Genomic DNA, 17356 nt, shown 5'->3' with positions numbered 1-17356 from the left:
TATTTTATTGACTTTGTTTTAAGCAATAAATAATGTAACTTATGTACGCAAGCTCGAAATATAACAAAATTAAGTGGGTGACCAGTGACTGTTGAACAGCAGTTTTAAAAGTAATAAAAGTCCAATAATTCAGTGATAAGATAAATGTTACTGAATGATTGAACTTTATATCTTTAAATAGAATGTCTTAGATTTCTGCCATTTCATAATTAATACAGCATAAGTGGCTCGTCACTGAGCACATTACCTTACTGATCAATTACCTTGCCAAAAGAAGTGAGAGGTAGTTTACACGTTCGCATACACAGAAAACTGCCTGATTACGATAGAAGTCATCCAGTTCTGTTTGGACTTAGTCTTCTGCCCAAATGGAAATTAGGCATCTGCTTTCATTTGCATTCCTATCACACACATCAGTGCTCCTCTCCACTTTTTCAAGTATTGGCACATTGTCACCAAAACAACCACCACTTACATCCTTGTCGGGGATGCATCAGGATGCATTATCATTTACACTACAAAAGATATATGGTCAAATGTATCCCAGCCCACCTCTGCAAGTGGTCTGAGCGATTGGATCACCCTTGGTCGCTGTTTACACTTGTATTTAGGACTGTTTGGGCTGATCTGACTGCCCAAGAAGCATTTTAAAACCAAGTATAAACAGGGCACAAGAAAGACAGACACACATGCAAACAGACACAGACACATGGAACAGACATACAAATGGACAGACACTCAGAAAACACAGACAGACAGACACAGACACATTTTTATCCTGATTTGTTGTTGCTAGATTTTTTTCCTCAACTGAAATCACCATTTCGGTGCCTGTAAAATCCTGTCTTATGTGTCTTGTACCCTTTTGGCCAGCAGGTGTCAATGACCATCCTGCTTCCCCCTCTCTATCTTGAAGCCCCTCAGTCCAGGGTGTGTTTTGCTGCTCCCTGGGCCATCACATGGCTCAATAGGTTGAGCATGTGGCTTATGGGCTGAGTCCCCCCCGTTCATGGTTTGAGGTTGGCTGTTTAATGGATATTGGTTTTATTTTACCCTTAGTATTTGTCCTGTTCTTCTATGTCTGTTTTGTGTCCCTGTTTAAGGTTTACCCTGCTCATACCTGTGGCCTGTACTACGAAATGGGGTTACTGGCTGATCGGGGTAACTTGTGGTACCACAGTTTAAATGAACTTCATATTCGTTCACTTACATTTTGCCCAGACTACCTTAAATCCAACAAGTTACCCCGATAAGCCAGTAACCCCGCTTCGTAGTACACACCTGCCCCTTGTTAGCCTTGTTATCTATGTAGATTTCAGTGCCTGCCCTCATTCCACTCTTTGGTCTGTCATTGTAGCTTGTTAGCAGGTGCTTGTTTCCTAGTCCTGTCCCTTAGTCTGCTCTGACCCCTAGTTGTGTTTACGTTGTCATTATTTTAGTTTGTTTGTTGTTAATTTTTCAGTTTTGTTAAAAAAATAACCTTTTCATTGCAGCTGCTCTGTGGATTGTCCCTCTTTCCTAGTTCTGTGCTTGTTAATTGTAAGTTGTTAATCAGCAAAGCCCATCGCAGGGCACACTCACACACCATTCACTCACACATGCACACCTACGAGCAATTTAGCAACTCCAATTAGCCTCAGCATGTTTTTGGACTTTGGGGGGAAACCGGAGTACCCGGAAGAAACCCCACGACGACATGAGGAGAACATGCAAACTCCACACACATGTGACCCAGGCGGAGACTTGAACCCAGGACTTGGAGCGCACGTGTGAGTGAATGGTGTGTGAGTGTGCCCTGTGACGGGCTGGCCCCCCATCCTGGGTTGTTCCCTGCCTCTTGCCCATTGCTCCCGGGATAGGCTCCAGGCCCCCCGCGACCCAATAGGATAAGCGGTTTGGAAAATGGATGGATGGATCTTCAACTAAAATCCTTAATGCAAAATTAATATAACAGATGCTGATATAGAACTACACTCACACTTTCTCAAAAAAAAGCACCGCTTTGATCTCCCCCAACACACATAAATACAGAAATGCCACAAGTTGACACACAACACATGCCCACCATTAAGGGTAAAATACAGTATTGGGTCTCAACAGTCTACACATATAAACTGTACAAAAACACCTAATGGTTATATGTCACTGTATTTTTTGAGTTGATTTTATTATTTGTTTTTTCATTCCTTTCTTCTGCTTTTAAAATATAGAACACAAATTGACCTAATTTCTTACCTAACTGCACAGAGAAACAAACCATTCCCATTTTATATATCAACAGCTGACACTGGTACAACTCCTCATTATATGAGAAGTGCTTCAATAAACGTTTGCAAACTGCTACCGAAGCACAAGGCCCATTTTTAAAAACACCCAGAAATGTAACAGTCATGCAGGCAGAACTAGACCTACCTCTAAGTAGAAAACTGCAGGTCATCCATTCTAACTACCCGGGATAACACCACAATAACAGTAACAGGATGAAAATCCATCATAATTTAAATAAAATACAGACGCTCCTCTACTTACGAACGTTCAACTTATGAACTTTCAGACATACGAACAAAGAAGACTAAGTTCATTGGGCTCCCGTTGGCTGTCCGCAACATAAGTTTTTTTTCTGCATGCCAATTCCGCCTAGTATCACTTCCGGCTGCTACTCCCGCCACGCAGCGGCATAGCTTGCGTACTCCCAGCATCTTACTTCTTTGTACTTCTGTATACCCTTAAATGATATTGAATAATAACTTACAAATATTTCAAGTTACGAACGGCCATTCAGAATGTATCTCACTCGCAAGTAGAGGAGTGCCTGTACAACCTACAGAACTAATTAGAGGAGAAAAAAAAGTCACACAGTCAAACTGAAGTGTATTTGACAGATATACTATTTCTACTCTAAAAGCTGAAATTTACAAATTAGAGGCCCCATACTATAATTAGAAAAACAACTGTATCAATGTGACAAAATAAATACAACATAAAAACGTACTTTTCTGTGTCTAACATGATCTGGGATTCAGAAATCGAGTAATCCAGAAATTTAGAAAATAATCCCAATCTCATGTTTTACTCTTGTCGTGGCTCAGATTAAAGTCTAAAAATGTAAAAATGCCTTTGAGGCCCAATTTTATTGTGTTATAAATTCAAACCGATTCACACTGCATAGAAGCTGATAACCAAGTGTAAAGTGGTTTTAGTGTATTACACTTTACACCCATTATTTGGTCAAATTCCTTGGTGCCTAAAATGTCATTGGTCAGTCAATAAGATCAGAGATTAACACTATATATTTACAAGCTCTTCAGCAAACTCAAAGAAGGAGAAATTTTATTTTCCCAGCACTACTCAGCACTCATTTATCCTGCATTTATCCTGTAATGCAATGCAATGCAATCCAATGCAAGATGTTTATCTTGATAGATCTCAAAACAGTTAACTCAAACTGTGCATTGTATGGTAAAGGGTCAAACAAGCTGAGCAGCCTGGCTTAGGGCACCTTCTGGCTTGACAGTCTGGCAGACCTCCTGCTCTTACTCCCACCACCCAGTGACAGATTGAAAAGATGCAGCCTACCTGTGCCCTGCTTGGCCATGAGCGCCGTAGCCAGGATGGTTCCCAGCAGCTTGGACACTATCACACGCACATCATAGTTGGAGCCTTCAAAGGCCCGAAAGCATATGTTGGCCATATTCTCCAGCTCCGAGGTCCACAAAAACACTGCCTCCCTCTGCAGCTCGAGCAGGCACTGCGAGGCAATCAGAATCCAAGCATCACACAGTGAAGTGCAATCAAAGCAACTCTAAATACTGACAAAGTATTCTAGAATTTGCATTACTAAAAGTCTAAATATCTGGTACCACAATACATGGCACACAATACATAATAGTCCCTTTATTCTCAGGTTTTACATTATTGATTTAAAAAAATAAACTAGAAAGGGGTGCTGTCAGAATGACAACAATGTATTCCCCAGACAGCCCACCAACCACTCAGCCCAACTAATACCTATTCCTCCCACTCTCACCAACTTCTAAAATTTGAAAAATTACTGGATGAATTTAACTGTGAAAGCTAATAAATCTGCTTTTACCCAAATGCACTGAATGTAATGTCATATAGACACATGCAGACCCCACTGTCATTTTCTTTTGAGATCAAATGTTACTGCTACTAAGATTATTCTTCTCCACAGGAACAGTGCGTGTGTGTGTGTGTGTGTGTGTGTGTGTGTGTGTGTGTGTGTGTGTGTGTGTGTGTGTAAAATCTGTATACAGCAAAGACACCAAACTTGTTATAAACTTAACATCAGCAAAAAAAACCCAAAGTTGTCATTAGTGGATTGTGCAGTCCAAAACATAGGAGATAAATTGCATGATTCACATCCCACTTGGTTCAAAATGGGGACACAATTTTCAATATGGGCAATTGTGTACTATACTAGATGGGTGCAAACTCTAATCTTCACATTTCCCAAAAGACAGGAATACCTACAATCAATAAGAACATTATTTACAAATGAAAGAAATTTGAGTATGTGTGACGCCCGCTCTGTCCATTCCTCGTGTGTGCCACGCCCTCTAATTACCCACGTGTGATTCCCTGATTGTGCCCAGTCATGTCTTGTTTCCTGCTGCCTTGTTTCCTGTATTTAAGTTCCTGTTGTGTACTAATCCAGTGTCTGTCATTGATGTTACCCAGTGTTTTTCCGTGCCTGTTCCAAGTAAACCCTGTTTTCCCGAACCTTGCCTGTGTGCCTGCTTCCGCTCGCTCGCCTCTCTGCCCACTTACCAGGCGATCGCGAGCCGTCCTGTGACAGAATGACAGACCTAAACAAAGCGGCTTACATCTCCGAGGAGGAGTACTTCCGCCTCGGAGATCGAGTGGTTTACTGGAGATCCCAACCCGGGATCAAGGAGGATCTTTCCGCATGGAGCCTCGTCCACCAGTGTACGGAGACCCTCGAAGAGCTAGCCCTCGACCTGGACGCACGCTTGGCCGAGGAGCTGCGCGAGGGTCTCCGTCAAATTGCTCAGCTCCGGACCGAGCGCTCTGCCGCTCCCAGCGAGCGGGGACCCGTCCTTCCGACGTCCGCGTCTGCGGAAGTAGCTCCACCTCCCGTCGCTGCCAAGAGCCGGAGGAGGAGAAGGAGGGGACCAACGATCGCCCCGACGATCGCCTTGAGGGCATGTGCCCTCATCCCGGCGGCCCTCCCGGAGGAGGATCGGGAGAGCTCCCCGATCACCCGGATGGCCCCCAGCTCTGCTAAGCTGCCTCCCCAGGCAGCTTCTCCTGTCCGGAGAGCACCGGTCCCGACTACGCCGTCGGAGCCGTCCCTGCCCGCGGATCCAGCTCCTGTGCAGCCGCCACCGCCCACGGATCCAGCACCCGTGCAGCCGCCACCGCCCACGGACCCAGCACCCGTGCAGCCGCCGCTACCGCCTGTGCAGCCCGCACAGCCACCTTCGCCTGCGCAGACACCGCCTGCGCAGCCGCCTGCGCAGCCGTCGCAGCCGCCTTCGCCTGCGCAGCCACCGCCTGCGCAACCTGCAGCTCCCGGGCAGGCGCCCCCACTGCAGCAGCCTGCAGCTCCCGGGCAGGCGCCCCCACTGCAGCAGCCTGCAGCTCCCGGGCCGGCGCCCCCACAGCCTGCAGCTCCAACCCCTGACCGCGTCCCTGTCCCTGACCGCATCCCTGTCCCTGACCGTGTCCCTGTCGCGCTCCCTCCGCCTGCTGCAGCCCCAGAGGCGCTCCCTCCGCCTGATGCAGCCCCAGTGGTGCGCCCCGAGTCTCCCCTGACTTTGGCCCCTGAGACTCCTGCTCCCGAACCCCCTTCGACCCAAGGTCCCGAGGTGGCCCCAGAGGACTCCACCGAAGCTCCTCCCTCTTAGGAGGTGGAGGAGCTTGAGTGGGACCCCTCGGGGACCCTACTTCTGACTTTTTCATCCTCGCCCCGATGTGCCCGACCCTGACCAAGGGGCCTGGTGTCTGTGTCCCATAGGGGGAGAGGGCATAGACGCAGGACGGGGGTCCCTTCCGCCCGGCCCCCTGGCTCGCCCTCCTTCGCCTGCGCTGTGGCTCGCGCAGCACCTGCGGGTCCTGGCCCACCGGGTCGGCAGTCGCCTGCCGGTCCCCCTTCGACGCCTCGTCCCCCTGCCTCTGTCCCTCGTCCGGCGTCTCGTCGGGCTCCTGCGGGTCCCCCGACTGCGGCTCCTCAGTCCCCTGCGGGGCCTCTACCTCTGGCCCTTCCCCGGACGTCGCCGCCTGCGGTGGCTCCCCCCTCCTTGGGAACGTCGCCGAGAGCCCCTCCTGCTTCCTCGTCCCCTTCCCCGGTGGCCCCTGCCTCGGTCCCTTGCCCGGTCTCCTCGGCCCCTCTGGGGTCCCCTCTGGCTCCGGCCTCCCGGCCGCCTGCAGCCCCTCCGGCTGCCTCCCGTCGCCCGCTGGGTCTCCCTCGGGCTCCCCTCTATTCCCCCTCCTTCTCTCCCTTCTTCCCTGCCTCTGTCCCTTCTTCCTTTTCTCCTCCTTTCTCCGTCCCTCGTCCCTTCGCTCCTCCTCCCGTTTTTGTCCCGCTGTCCTCTGTTCCCGGTCCCTTTGTTCTGCCCCGCTCCGCTCCTGGTTTCCCGGTGTTCCCTCCCGTCACTCCTGGTCCTTTTGTCCTGCCTGTTCCCTCCGTATGCCCATTTCTGGTCTGTCTGTTCGCCTTTCCTGTCCTCTGTGGTGTCCTGTCTTGGCTCCTGCCCCTTTGTCGGTTTTGCCTGTCTGTCTTGTTCCCTGTTCCCTGTTGATTTTTTTTTTTTGCTCTTGTCTTTCTTTCCGGTCTTGCTTCCCCGGTCTCGTCCCGTCCGTCGCCTCCTCCGGGGCGCGCCCGGTGCAGCGCGCCTTTGGGGGGGGGGGGGTTCTGTGACGCCCACTCCGTCCGTTCCTCGTGTGTGCCACGCCCTCTAATTACCCACATGTGATTCCCTGATTGTGCCCAGTCATGTCTTGTTTCCTGCTGCCTTGTTTCCTGTATTTAAGTTCCTGTTGTGTACTAACCCAGTGTTTTTCCGTGCCTGTTCCAAGTAAACCCTGTTTTCCCGAACCTTGCCTGTGTGCCTGCTTCCGCTCGCTCGCCTCTCTGCCCGCTCACCAGGCGATCGCGAGCCGTCCCGTGACAGTATGGGCCATTTCACATACAGCATATTAAAGCCTCATCCAGAAATCAACAAGGAATTTTGGCACTCATTTCAGATACACACACACAAAATGCTGTGAGCTAAGCCTGGGGTCTTAGTACAGGGTCAGCCCACTTATCTGGCGCCCACAGAGCACTTTGTTGTCTTAAAGCTGATTTATACTTCATGCAGACGAAGCAGCAGCACAGCACATGATGATTGTGATGAAATTTTGGAAGGATGAAGGCCTATGCTGTATCCAAATTCAGAGGCTGCACCCTTCAGGAATTTAATTCCAAGAACGAAAGAATCAAAGCAGCGTGACAAGGCTGTACCATTTCAAAGGCTCTTTCAAATGTGGTCTAGAAATCTGATGGATCCTTCACTTATCCCAACTTATTTCAACTTATCCCAAGATTCACTGCGCAGAGGTAAAGTAGGTGTGTCCCGGCTAGGCAAAAGGAGTGGCACTTCGTGACTCAAAGGTAAGGGCATGAACAGCTGGTGACACAAATAGGAAATTGTGTGTAGACCAGATTGACCCATTTGACAGAGGTTTCTGTTTGATCTTCAAAGGACACAGCCTATAAAGGCTACACCTTCCTAGACCACGTCCTTCATAGGATGCAGCCCCTAAATTCAGACACAGCTATAGACTAGTCATTGTCCAAGGAAGCATGCAATTATCTTGGATCATTTAATGCAGTTTGGCTTATCCAATCTCCAGTGGTTTTGAAAAATCCAAATAGCCAGATACCCATATACATGATTACATGATCTGGGAAAAGTCCTCTGATCTTTCCGTGTTTTATTATGACATCCTTTTTGGGGATGCATAAGAATGCATCATTGTTTACTCTGCAAAAGATATGTGGTCAAATGCATCCCAGACCACCTCCGCAAGTGGTTTGAATGATCGGATCACAATACGTCATAGTGGTTGTTTATGGCTATATTTAGTGCTGTCCACTTGCGATCCGACTGGCCAAGAAATTTGACATTTTAAAACCAAGTATAAACTGTGCATCAAACAGTCAGTAACACATTGACATACACACAGACAGGCACAAACACATGGACGAACGGATAGTCAGACAGACATACCTACACACACACACACATATGGAAAGGGCGGTAACAGCTCATGAAGGCCAGTTTGTCCCATTTGACAAAGCTTTTCATTTCGCCTTCAAAAAAAGCAGCCTACAAAGGCTATCCCTTTGTAGTCTACATCCTTCGAAGAATGCAGCCCATGAATTCATACACAGCTCTTTAATTCAGACATAGCCATGGTATCAGTGCCCAGTTCACACCTGGAAGCACACTTCATTCTGCACATGCCTGTGCTTCCACACTCAGAAACAGAACATATTCCTGCTTGATTTGTACCCCACACGAATACATTTCACGGTGTTGAAACACTTGACAGACACCACAGAGTTGTTCATAGGCAGAAACAACAGGAAGTCCAAATTGAAAATCAACAAAAGTTCCAATCTCATCTATATCCGATAGATAAGACAAAAAAGACAAGATTAACTTTATTAATTCCAGGGAAATTTCAGTGTTACACCAGCAGTTATAGACAGACTCAGACCATACACACAACAGGAATGCACAGTGAAAGGACATAAATATATAAACAATGTACTATATACAAACTACCAAATGGCAGCTATGGAGTAAGACCTGGGAATGTACTGCACAAAGTGTCAGAAAGTGTAAACATGGCACATAGCTTATAAAATTAATTATTATTATTATTATTATTATTATGGCAATGATGCAGGGTGGATGTGGTATGCTCTACAGTTCAGGTGTATGTGAGTATGTCCACTAATGAATGCTGTTGTAGGGACAAAAGATCTGCGGCGCCACTCTGTAGAACGGCACAGGTGGAGCAGCCTGTTGCTGAAGGAAGTAGCTGCCTAGGGTACATGGAAACTCATGCGGGGGGTGGGAGGAGTTGACCAAGATGGCCTGGAATTTGGCATCTCATCCTCTTCTTACTTGCCATCTCCAAGGTGCTAAAAGAGCACCCAGCATGGATCCAGTCCTGCTGATCAGTTTGTTCAGTCTCTTCCTTTCCAGTGGTGCTGTGCTACTGCCCCAGCATACAACTGCATAGAAGATGGCTGATGCCACCAATGAGTCATAACATAAAAGCACAGTATGAAAGAACAGATAGAACAACTTCAGAAATGGTCCTTGTTTGCTGAATGACCTTACTCTCCGCAATAGGTAGAGTTGACTCTGGCCCTTATGGTACAAGACAATTGTGGTGTCCATCTAGTCCAGCTTGTTGTTGAGATGAACACCTAGGTAGCTATAGATTGGACAGCCTCAATCTCTGTCCTCTGGATGCTCACTTGACTTATTGACGGCAGCTCAGTCCTGCGAAAGTCCACCACCAGCTCCTTGGTCTTCTTTGTATTATGTCGGAGGCACTTTCACTGTACCACTCTGTAAATACGCTGAAGAGTAACCTGTATTCGCATTCATTACCACCGGTAATAGTCAATAATCGCTCTGTCGTCTGAGAATTTGCGTGTCACAACAGCCCATATTTGCAAAGTCTATAGTGCACAAGGTGAACAGAAATCATCATTTTCTTGATTTCATATCCAGAAGTGTAAACTGCTCTGTAGGATACCTCCAAGAGAAATGGAACATTGGGCTCTATTTTGTACCTGTGCAAAGCACAGTACAAATCGGTTTTGCTAGTTTTGTATCAAGAGATAGCTCATTTTCACACCATGTGCACACATCGTCAAACTAGTAAATGATTTTGCGCCCACTTTCCGCTTGTAAGAGTGGTGTTTTTTAAATGAGGCATAGCTGGGCACATTGCTATCAGTCATTGCGCTTTTGACCAACAAAAACCATGTCTAAAGTTAGTGGAGCATTATTAAACAGTAAGGGGCATGTTATAGAAACATGCAGATGCACGATGCTCATTATTGACACAAATACGTGCATGAAGCACACTAATAGTATTTTGATTAATTTCATTTATATACATTTTATTATAGAGTTTCATATACACTGCTCAAAAAAATTAAAGGAACACGTTTTAATCAAAGTACAACATCAATTCAATTAGACTTCTGGGATACTGTTCTGGGGCCTCATGTATAAACGGTGTGTACGTACAAAAATGTTGCGTTATTGGAAGACGTAGCTTATGGAAGAATTGGAAGAGAGCGCGTATTCAGGGATCATAGTCACGTGATTTAATCAACACCAAGTCGCGCCATGCCTACTGTATGCGACGGCATAATCCGCTTGTCACCAAGATATATAAAATTCTTACACTGTGGTCGAACAGGCAAACATTAAAGTGTAATTTGCAGCGATGTCCGGTTTTCCCAATGTAATAGGAGCCATCGACTGCACTCACATTGCTATAAAAGAACCTTCAGAGAACGAACACCGCATTTATTTTTTAACTAATTCTTTTAATGTGTTGTTAATATCACACATCATATCATTTAGATTTTTTAATTCATTGGCAACATCTCTTACAGCGTGTTCTATTGCATTTTGTGACTGCAGCACAGCTTCAGTCAGTACACGGCCAGACGGTCGCCCCCCGGTTTCCGAGGCACGGGAATGTGTGCAGCCAGCGGTGCTGTTAAGACTCTTACGATGAGCGGCCACTCGTTTTGTCACGTCGACTTTAATGTCCGACCACTTCTTTTTAATTTCGGCCACCGTGCGAATAGATAAAAACACTTTTAACTGACTCCACCACGTTCTGCCGCTCCGTCAACTTTAGTGCTGATGCCACTACTTAAATAATAATTAAATTTGCCACTACCAAATAATATCACTTTTCTTTTCTCGATTTCTGTTAACATGACCTCCACTTCAAACTCACTAAAATACTTATTTTTCCCACGTGGTTTATCCATTGTTGTTTAAGAAAAACAGAACAAAGCGGGTATTTATACAGATTTACATATGCAAATATGCATAATCATGGGCGGGTCAGGGGGGTGGCTGTGGGCTCGTTCACGTACGTAAAATTTCGCGCTCATTGACATTTATAAAGGGAATGTTCGTCGATCTGTGCTTACGCAAAGTTTTATGCATCTGGATTTTTTCTTGCTTATGCACATTACTAGTTTTGTCCGTATGCCATGTTTTAGTGTGAATTCTACGCACGTCGTTATACATGAGGCCCCTGGTCAGTAGCACAGGTAGTCCAAGATGGTTCGTCAATACGTGCTATTGCCAGAAGGTTTGCTCCGTCTCCCAACACAGTCTCAAGGACATGGAGGAGATTCCAGGAGATAGGCAGTTACTCAAGGAGAGCTGGACAGGGCCATAAAAGGTCCTTAACCCATCAGCAGGACCGGTATCTGCTCCTTTGTGAAAGGAGGAACAGGATGAGCATGGTGTGAATATTTCTGATTAATTGGTGAAAGACAGACTTCATGAGGGTGGCCTGAAGGCCCAAAATCCTCTAGTTGGCCCTGTGCTCATTGTCTGGTACTATGGAGCTCGATTGACATTTGCCACAGAATACTAGAATTGGCAAGTTTGCCACTGGCACCCTGTGCTTTTCACAGATGAGAGTAGGTTCACCCTGAGCACATGTGACAGAATTGAAAGGGCCTGAAGAACACATGAAGAATGCTATGCTGCCTGTAACATTGTTCAGCATGAACGGTTTAGTGATGGGTCAGGGATGGGTCCTGTGTTCCTCCTGGTGTATGACAATGTCCAGCCTCATGTGACGAAAAAATGCAGGCAGTTTCTGGAGGATGAAGTAATTGATACACAGATGTTGGAGGCTCCTGCAGAACTGCAGGGTCTACAGAAGTGCCCAGTTTGCGAATTCTGACCACAGCCTAGTTGTTGCTACTCTGAAGATTCAGCTTAGATCCAGTAGGCTATCAACTACTGGGAGAATGAGGCTGGACTTGGCCAGACTTAAAGATCAAGCTGTTTCTGATGAGTTTGCATGCAGTTTGTGTGAGGAAACTTTGGTGCGACTGCCGACTCTAATGTGATGTGGGAAACCTTTTGTGATGAGACCATGAAGGTTTGTGTTGCTGCCTAGGAGGTGGTGTTTCATCTCACAGGGTAGCCTGGATATTTTTTGAGAGTATTTGCAGCACACAACTTGGAGTACTCCATTCCGTACCAGGAACTGAGGAGGATAACTGTAAGGGCTCTGAGGGCAGATAAGGTGGTGTTTGTTAGATGAATCTGTGAGCAGGTGACATCATCTGTGCTCTACTGACCCATGTCCTGCTTACAGAGGTATCGAATTACGTACTTCTGAATCTGTTCCTCGGAGACTTGCTGTCAGGGCAGATGATAGAACAGTTCTTATAGATGACACTGCAGTTTTGAACCACTGGGCCAGCTAATTTGAGCCGTTGTTTAAAGCTGATCCTCCGGCTATGAAGTTCGACATCTCTGGGTCCATGATCCTCGAGGCTGATCCTCTAATCAGTTGTGAACCACCCAATCTCACTGAGGTGAATCAGCTGGGGGTAGAGAAGGCTGCAGGGATCTGTGGTATCCGGGATGAACTTCTTCAGACTGGTGGTAAGGCTGTCCTTCTGGCACTGCGGGCAATCTTTGCTTCCATTTGGGAGTCAGGTGTCATCCCAAGTGACTGGAAAATGGGACTTGTAGTCCCTATCTAGTAAGAGATGGGTGATCGCCTGGCCTGTGGCAGCTACAGGGGGATAACACTGCTTTCAGTGCTGGGTAAGGTCTTTGATAGGGTTATCCTTAACAGGACCCGTGATCACTTGCTCGCCTATCAGCAGCCGGAACAGTCATTTGTTGATATTTACCAGTAACTGCATCCTGGCACCAAGGGTTCTCATTGAGCTCAAGCGCGAATATGGGTAGAAGTTCTTTGCAGCCTTTGTTGATTTTCGTGAAGTGTTTGACACACTTGACAGAGTTGCCCTATGGGACATCCTGAGACTTAAGATACATCTCCTCAAAGCTTCTGGACATCATGACTGGCCTGTACACTGGTACAGTGAGTGCTGTGTTCTTCCCAGTGTATTCTGGGGTTCGCCAGGGGTGTATTTTTGCTATTCATTGCTTGCAGGGTCGTGGGGGTATCCAGCGATTGTGGTTTAATGTTGGTGAAGAAAGATTTACTGATCTTGACACTGCCAATGATGCTGTGATCTTAGCAGAGTCTATGGAGGCTCTGATCGGGGCACACGAGAGACTGAGGGAGGAGTCTGAGTGTCAGGGATCATGAATGTCCTGGATAAAAACAAAGATCCAGGCCTTTAATGACTTCTTAGGCACAGCCATGAGTAGTGTGTCTGTCTGCAGGGGAGATGTCGACCTTGTCAAGAGACTCACTTACCTTGGCAGCAATATTCATTCCTATGAAGTCAGCAGACGGATTGGGAGAGCATGGGGGTCATGAGGTTGCTAGAAAGGGCTGTGTGGCAATCCTGATATCTTTGCAAAAGGACAAGGGTCCAAGTCTTTAGTGTCCTGGTGCTCCCTGTCTTGCTGTGTGGCTGTGACACAAAGATGCTATCCAGTGAGCTGAGAAGAAGACTGGACTCCTGTGGTACTGTGTCTCTTCGGAAAAATCCTTGGGTACCACTGGATTGACATTGAGTCAAACAAGCGGTTGCTAGAGGAGTCCTGAATGAGGCACATTACCTGCATTATGAGGGAGCGTCAGTTACGGCACTATGGCTATGTGACATATTTCCCTAATGGTGACCCGGCTTGCAGGATCCTCGGTGCTGAGGACCCAAGGGGCTGGACCAGGCTCAGGGGACACCCACGTATCACCCGGCTGCGGCAGATGGATGGCCATTTCTGGAGGGTGGGACTGGACCGTGTGTCTGCCTGGGGGGGTCACCAGCCGGGATCCCTAGAAGCTTTGCCATATGGTGTATGCAGCAACGTGCTGTATCAGTGCATGCTCCCCAGCCTGACCTGACCGGAGTTTTGTAGATGAGATCCCAACTGCAATTTTCCACACTAAATTTAAAGTGATGTAAAAATTCACACATGCATGGAACAGATCAGGCAGTGTCTTGAAAAGAGGTTGAACTCATGCATGTGCCGAGTTTTGAGATGTGTAAAACAGATTGTGCCTCCGGGTATGGATTGGGCACCGACAGGGGGCGAGGTATTAGGTATAGACAGAGACTTGTAGGACTTTGCTAGCTACTACAAAATGTTGCGATGTAGAGCTGTTAGTTGTTTCTGTTGTTCAAGTGCATTGCATGAGAGGAATGGTTAGTTTCAGTAACATTCTTATTCTTATAACATCCATACTATACTTCATAAATGTTTTGCTCTACAGCACTACTCCAGACCTGACATCAAAGTACACAGTTGCCTGACGTGCTGGCACTCGAATTATGAATATTCAGGATCACAGACAATATGGCACTGTAGTGTGCTCGGCACAGCACACCCACTTTCCGTGAAGTATGAACCAACCCTTAAACCTTATTTTAATATACTCAGAAAATCTTCTTGCACCCTACTGTTTGAGAGTCACTGACCTATACAATGTTCCAAGGAAGCTAGTAAAAAGATCCATGGGATTAATTTAGATGACACATGGCTGTGTTCACAATATGGAGACTGCAAGCCTCCCTTTCTGCCCTCTGCTGCCCTCTGTCGCTGCAGTTTTAATTTTGGGGGTGATTTAGGGTCTATCAGGTAAAGATTTTCAGGTATAGATTTTCATCCATATAATGCTTCTGTGAAGTAATAAGATACATCAAATATCAGAGTACAGAGAGTACTAATATCAAATAGTCATCATGTTGTCTTATGTAAATCATCCTTCTCTGCTCTCACTAAGGACTGTTGCTTCGATGCAATTTGTCTCAAAATATATCAAACTTTTCAAACTATAGTGCTAAAGGCAACTTTCCTTGAAAAAAACTGCCTTTTTTGGTATCACTATGCTTCAATTTTGGGGATGCTCAGTCTCAAAATTTGATTACTTCCAGTTTGTCACCCTTACAATGTATCTGCAGAGGTTGAAAAAGATCCATACAGTACTATTAGAGTTACTGTGTTCATCTACAGCTGCCGTTTCTCTTCTCTGCTACCAAATAACACTGCTGCTTCATTTTTGGGGCAATATGTCTAAAAACGAAAACAGGCATAGATCTTTATCCATATAATATTTTTGTAAAGCAATCCATCAAATACTTTCTGACTTATAACATTCATAAACTCAAATGTCATCTGCTTTCACACATCTCTTTGCTTCCATAAGCGGTGTTGCTTCAGTTTTTGGGTGATCTGTCTCAGTATTTAAACAGTTCCAGTTTGACACTTATACAATACTGTGAACAGTTTGCAAAAGATCTGTCAAACAATTTTTGAGTTTTTTGCTAACACACTAAAGCCTCTCTGGCAGTGCCGGACCAGTGCTAAAACCATATGTATGACGAAAAATCCAGGGAATCCAATAATATAAGGCTGACAGAATGGTTGTTGACATACCACATTACATAATTGCAACACAGAGCAGTACTGGAGACAGTAAGAGGACAGGTGACGGACGGCTGTCCCATGTACCTTAGCTGCAGCACAGCGCACCGGCATGGCACGGTCTGTCAGGCAGATGCGTGCCACCTTGTACACGTCTCTGTGGCATGGCAGTGCGCTGGGCCCAAGTCCCCGCAGGATCTTCTCGATGCTCAGCATGATCTCATACCTTCCCTGGGACTGAGCATCACCACAGCAGTTTTAGGAAACAAGTGTTACGTACATGCATCCATTTATGTGGTTCTACAGGTGTATGTTAAACCCCACTATAAACTAAAGCTGTAAGGAGCCTAGGCAGTAAATTGCAAAGAGACTGGAAATCTGTTAAGTACAAAACACTTTCTTAATTTAGCTACGGAACAGAAGAACTATACAGCTGACTTAAGTAATATATAATGAATACTTTAACGGGCTGGCTGAACTGATTTCCCTAATTTAAATGAATAGTTAATAGATATAATAACATCCATTAAAAACCATGTGCAAAAAACTGACAATGCAATGGAATCCTTGTGACAGTGCTACCTCCCTGCCAAAAAATACAGTATCTGGGCTTGGGGATGCCTTTGGGTCAATGTAAAAAAAGCCATAAAATAGTTTGTTGGGCCCTCCCTGTGACTCATCAGTGGCAGCAAAGCCAATATGTTGATCATTGGGCATGGTGTTCAGAATCTACCATAAGATCTTCTAAAGCAACAGAGTATCGCTGATTTTAGAGTATCTAAGCCTGATTTAATCAAATGGCAGTTTAACATTGCACTGTGCACACGACACACAGGGCTGTCCTAATCTGAATTAATAGCTATTCTGAATTGAACAACAGGAAAAAATTCTGGATTATAACTAGGGCTGGTCGATATGACCTAAAATTATCATCACAGTATTTTTCATTTTTGGATGGTGATGGTATTATATTATGGTATGACTTTTTTCCCAAGATTTGTAAGGGGTAGCATGTCCTGTCCCATTATGTAAATAAAAATATTCCAGCAAATAGTACAGCAATGCATAGTTTTCAATTGGGATAACTGGGAGAGTATGAACAGCAATTATTTAGCAAAAAGTCTGAAGACCTTGACAGTAACTTACGTGCTACAAGTTCAGCTGTACCAAAATAAGAACACTTGTGTGTCACATGGTAGCTGTGAGCCAAATTGTATCAAGGAACACCAAAACACACAAAGGAAAGCTTCAAGGCACAAAGCTACTAAAACAAACTGTGGAATATTTAAAAGATGTGTCATCCAGGGTAAACTGAGTGAATAAGGAGGGTAACGTAAGAATGCATGAGTGCTATCATGATACGATGATAAAGCATGCATAATACTGAAATTTGCTCCGTATCAGATGCTAACCGAATCAGTTCCAAAGAACTGATGCCTCAGCTAGTTCTGAAATTCCACTCATGTCTTTTTTTATTCCTCTCTCTCAACCTTTCATAATTTTATTACCCCATACCTAGCATAAATGGTTTTTGGCATGGTGTCACCATACGTTAATTGGGCAGTTGTGCCTTTTAACAAGCATCTTCCATGAAGGCAGCAGTGCATATATATACTGATTTAGCGAATATGTTTTACTTACAAAATCTGTTTATTCTGAATTTGTTCATTTGCTATCATGACAGAGTGACAGTGTGTATTTATTCGAAAATTAACACAATGCAGATAAACCAGTTA

At 45.6% G+C, this 17356-nt stretch overlaps 1 protein-coding gene across 10 annotated transcripts in view; it reads right to left on the bottom strand.

The window, feature by feature from the left end:
• heatr5a (HEAT repeat containing 5a) overlaps positions 1 to 17356 on the bottom strand; it is a 114798-nt gene that overhangs the window by 83652 nt on the left and 13790 nt on the right. For all 10 annotated transcript variants that reach the window (XR_007382313.1, XM_048974913.1, XM_048974905.1 and 7 more), the window contains exons 6-7: positions 15708 to 15857; positions 3577 to 3748 (exon numbers count right to left, since the gene is read on the bottom strand). Coding sequence is in view for 9 of the 10 variants with exons in the window: in XM_048974913.1 (XP_048830870.1) it covers positions 3577 to 3748; positions 15708 to 15857 (322 nt within the window). In the remaining variant the exon portion in view is untranslated. The remainder of the gene's footprint in view (positions 1 to 3576; positions 3749 to 15707; positions 15858 to 17356) is intronic.

The sequence above is a fragment of the Brienomyrus brachyistius genome, chromosome 14 (assembly GCF_023856365.1).
Source record: "Brienomyrus brachyistius isolate T26 chromosome 14, BBRACH_0.4, whole genome shotgun sequence".
NCBI lineage: Eukaryota > Metazoa > Chordata > Actinopteri > Osteoglossiformes > Mormyridae > Brienomyrus > Brienomyrus brachyistius.
The sequence above is the reverse complement of the archived record's forward strand: the minus strand, read 5'-3'. Positions and strand labels throughout refer to the sequence as shown.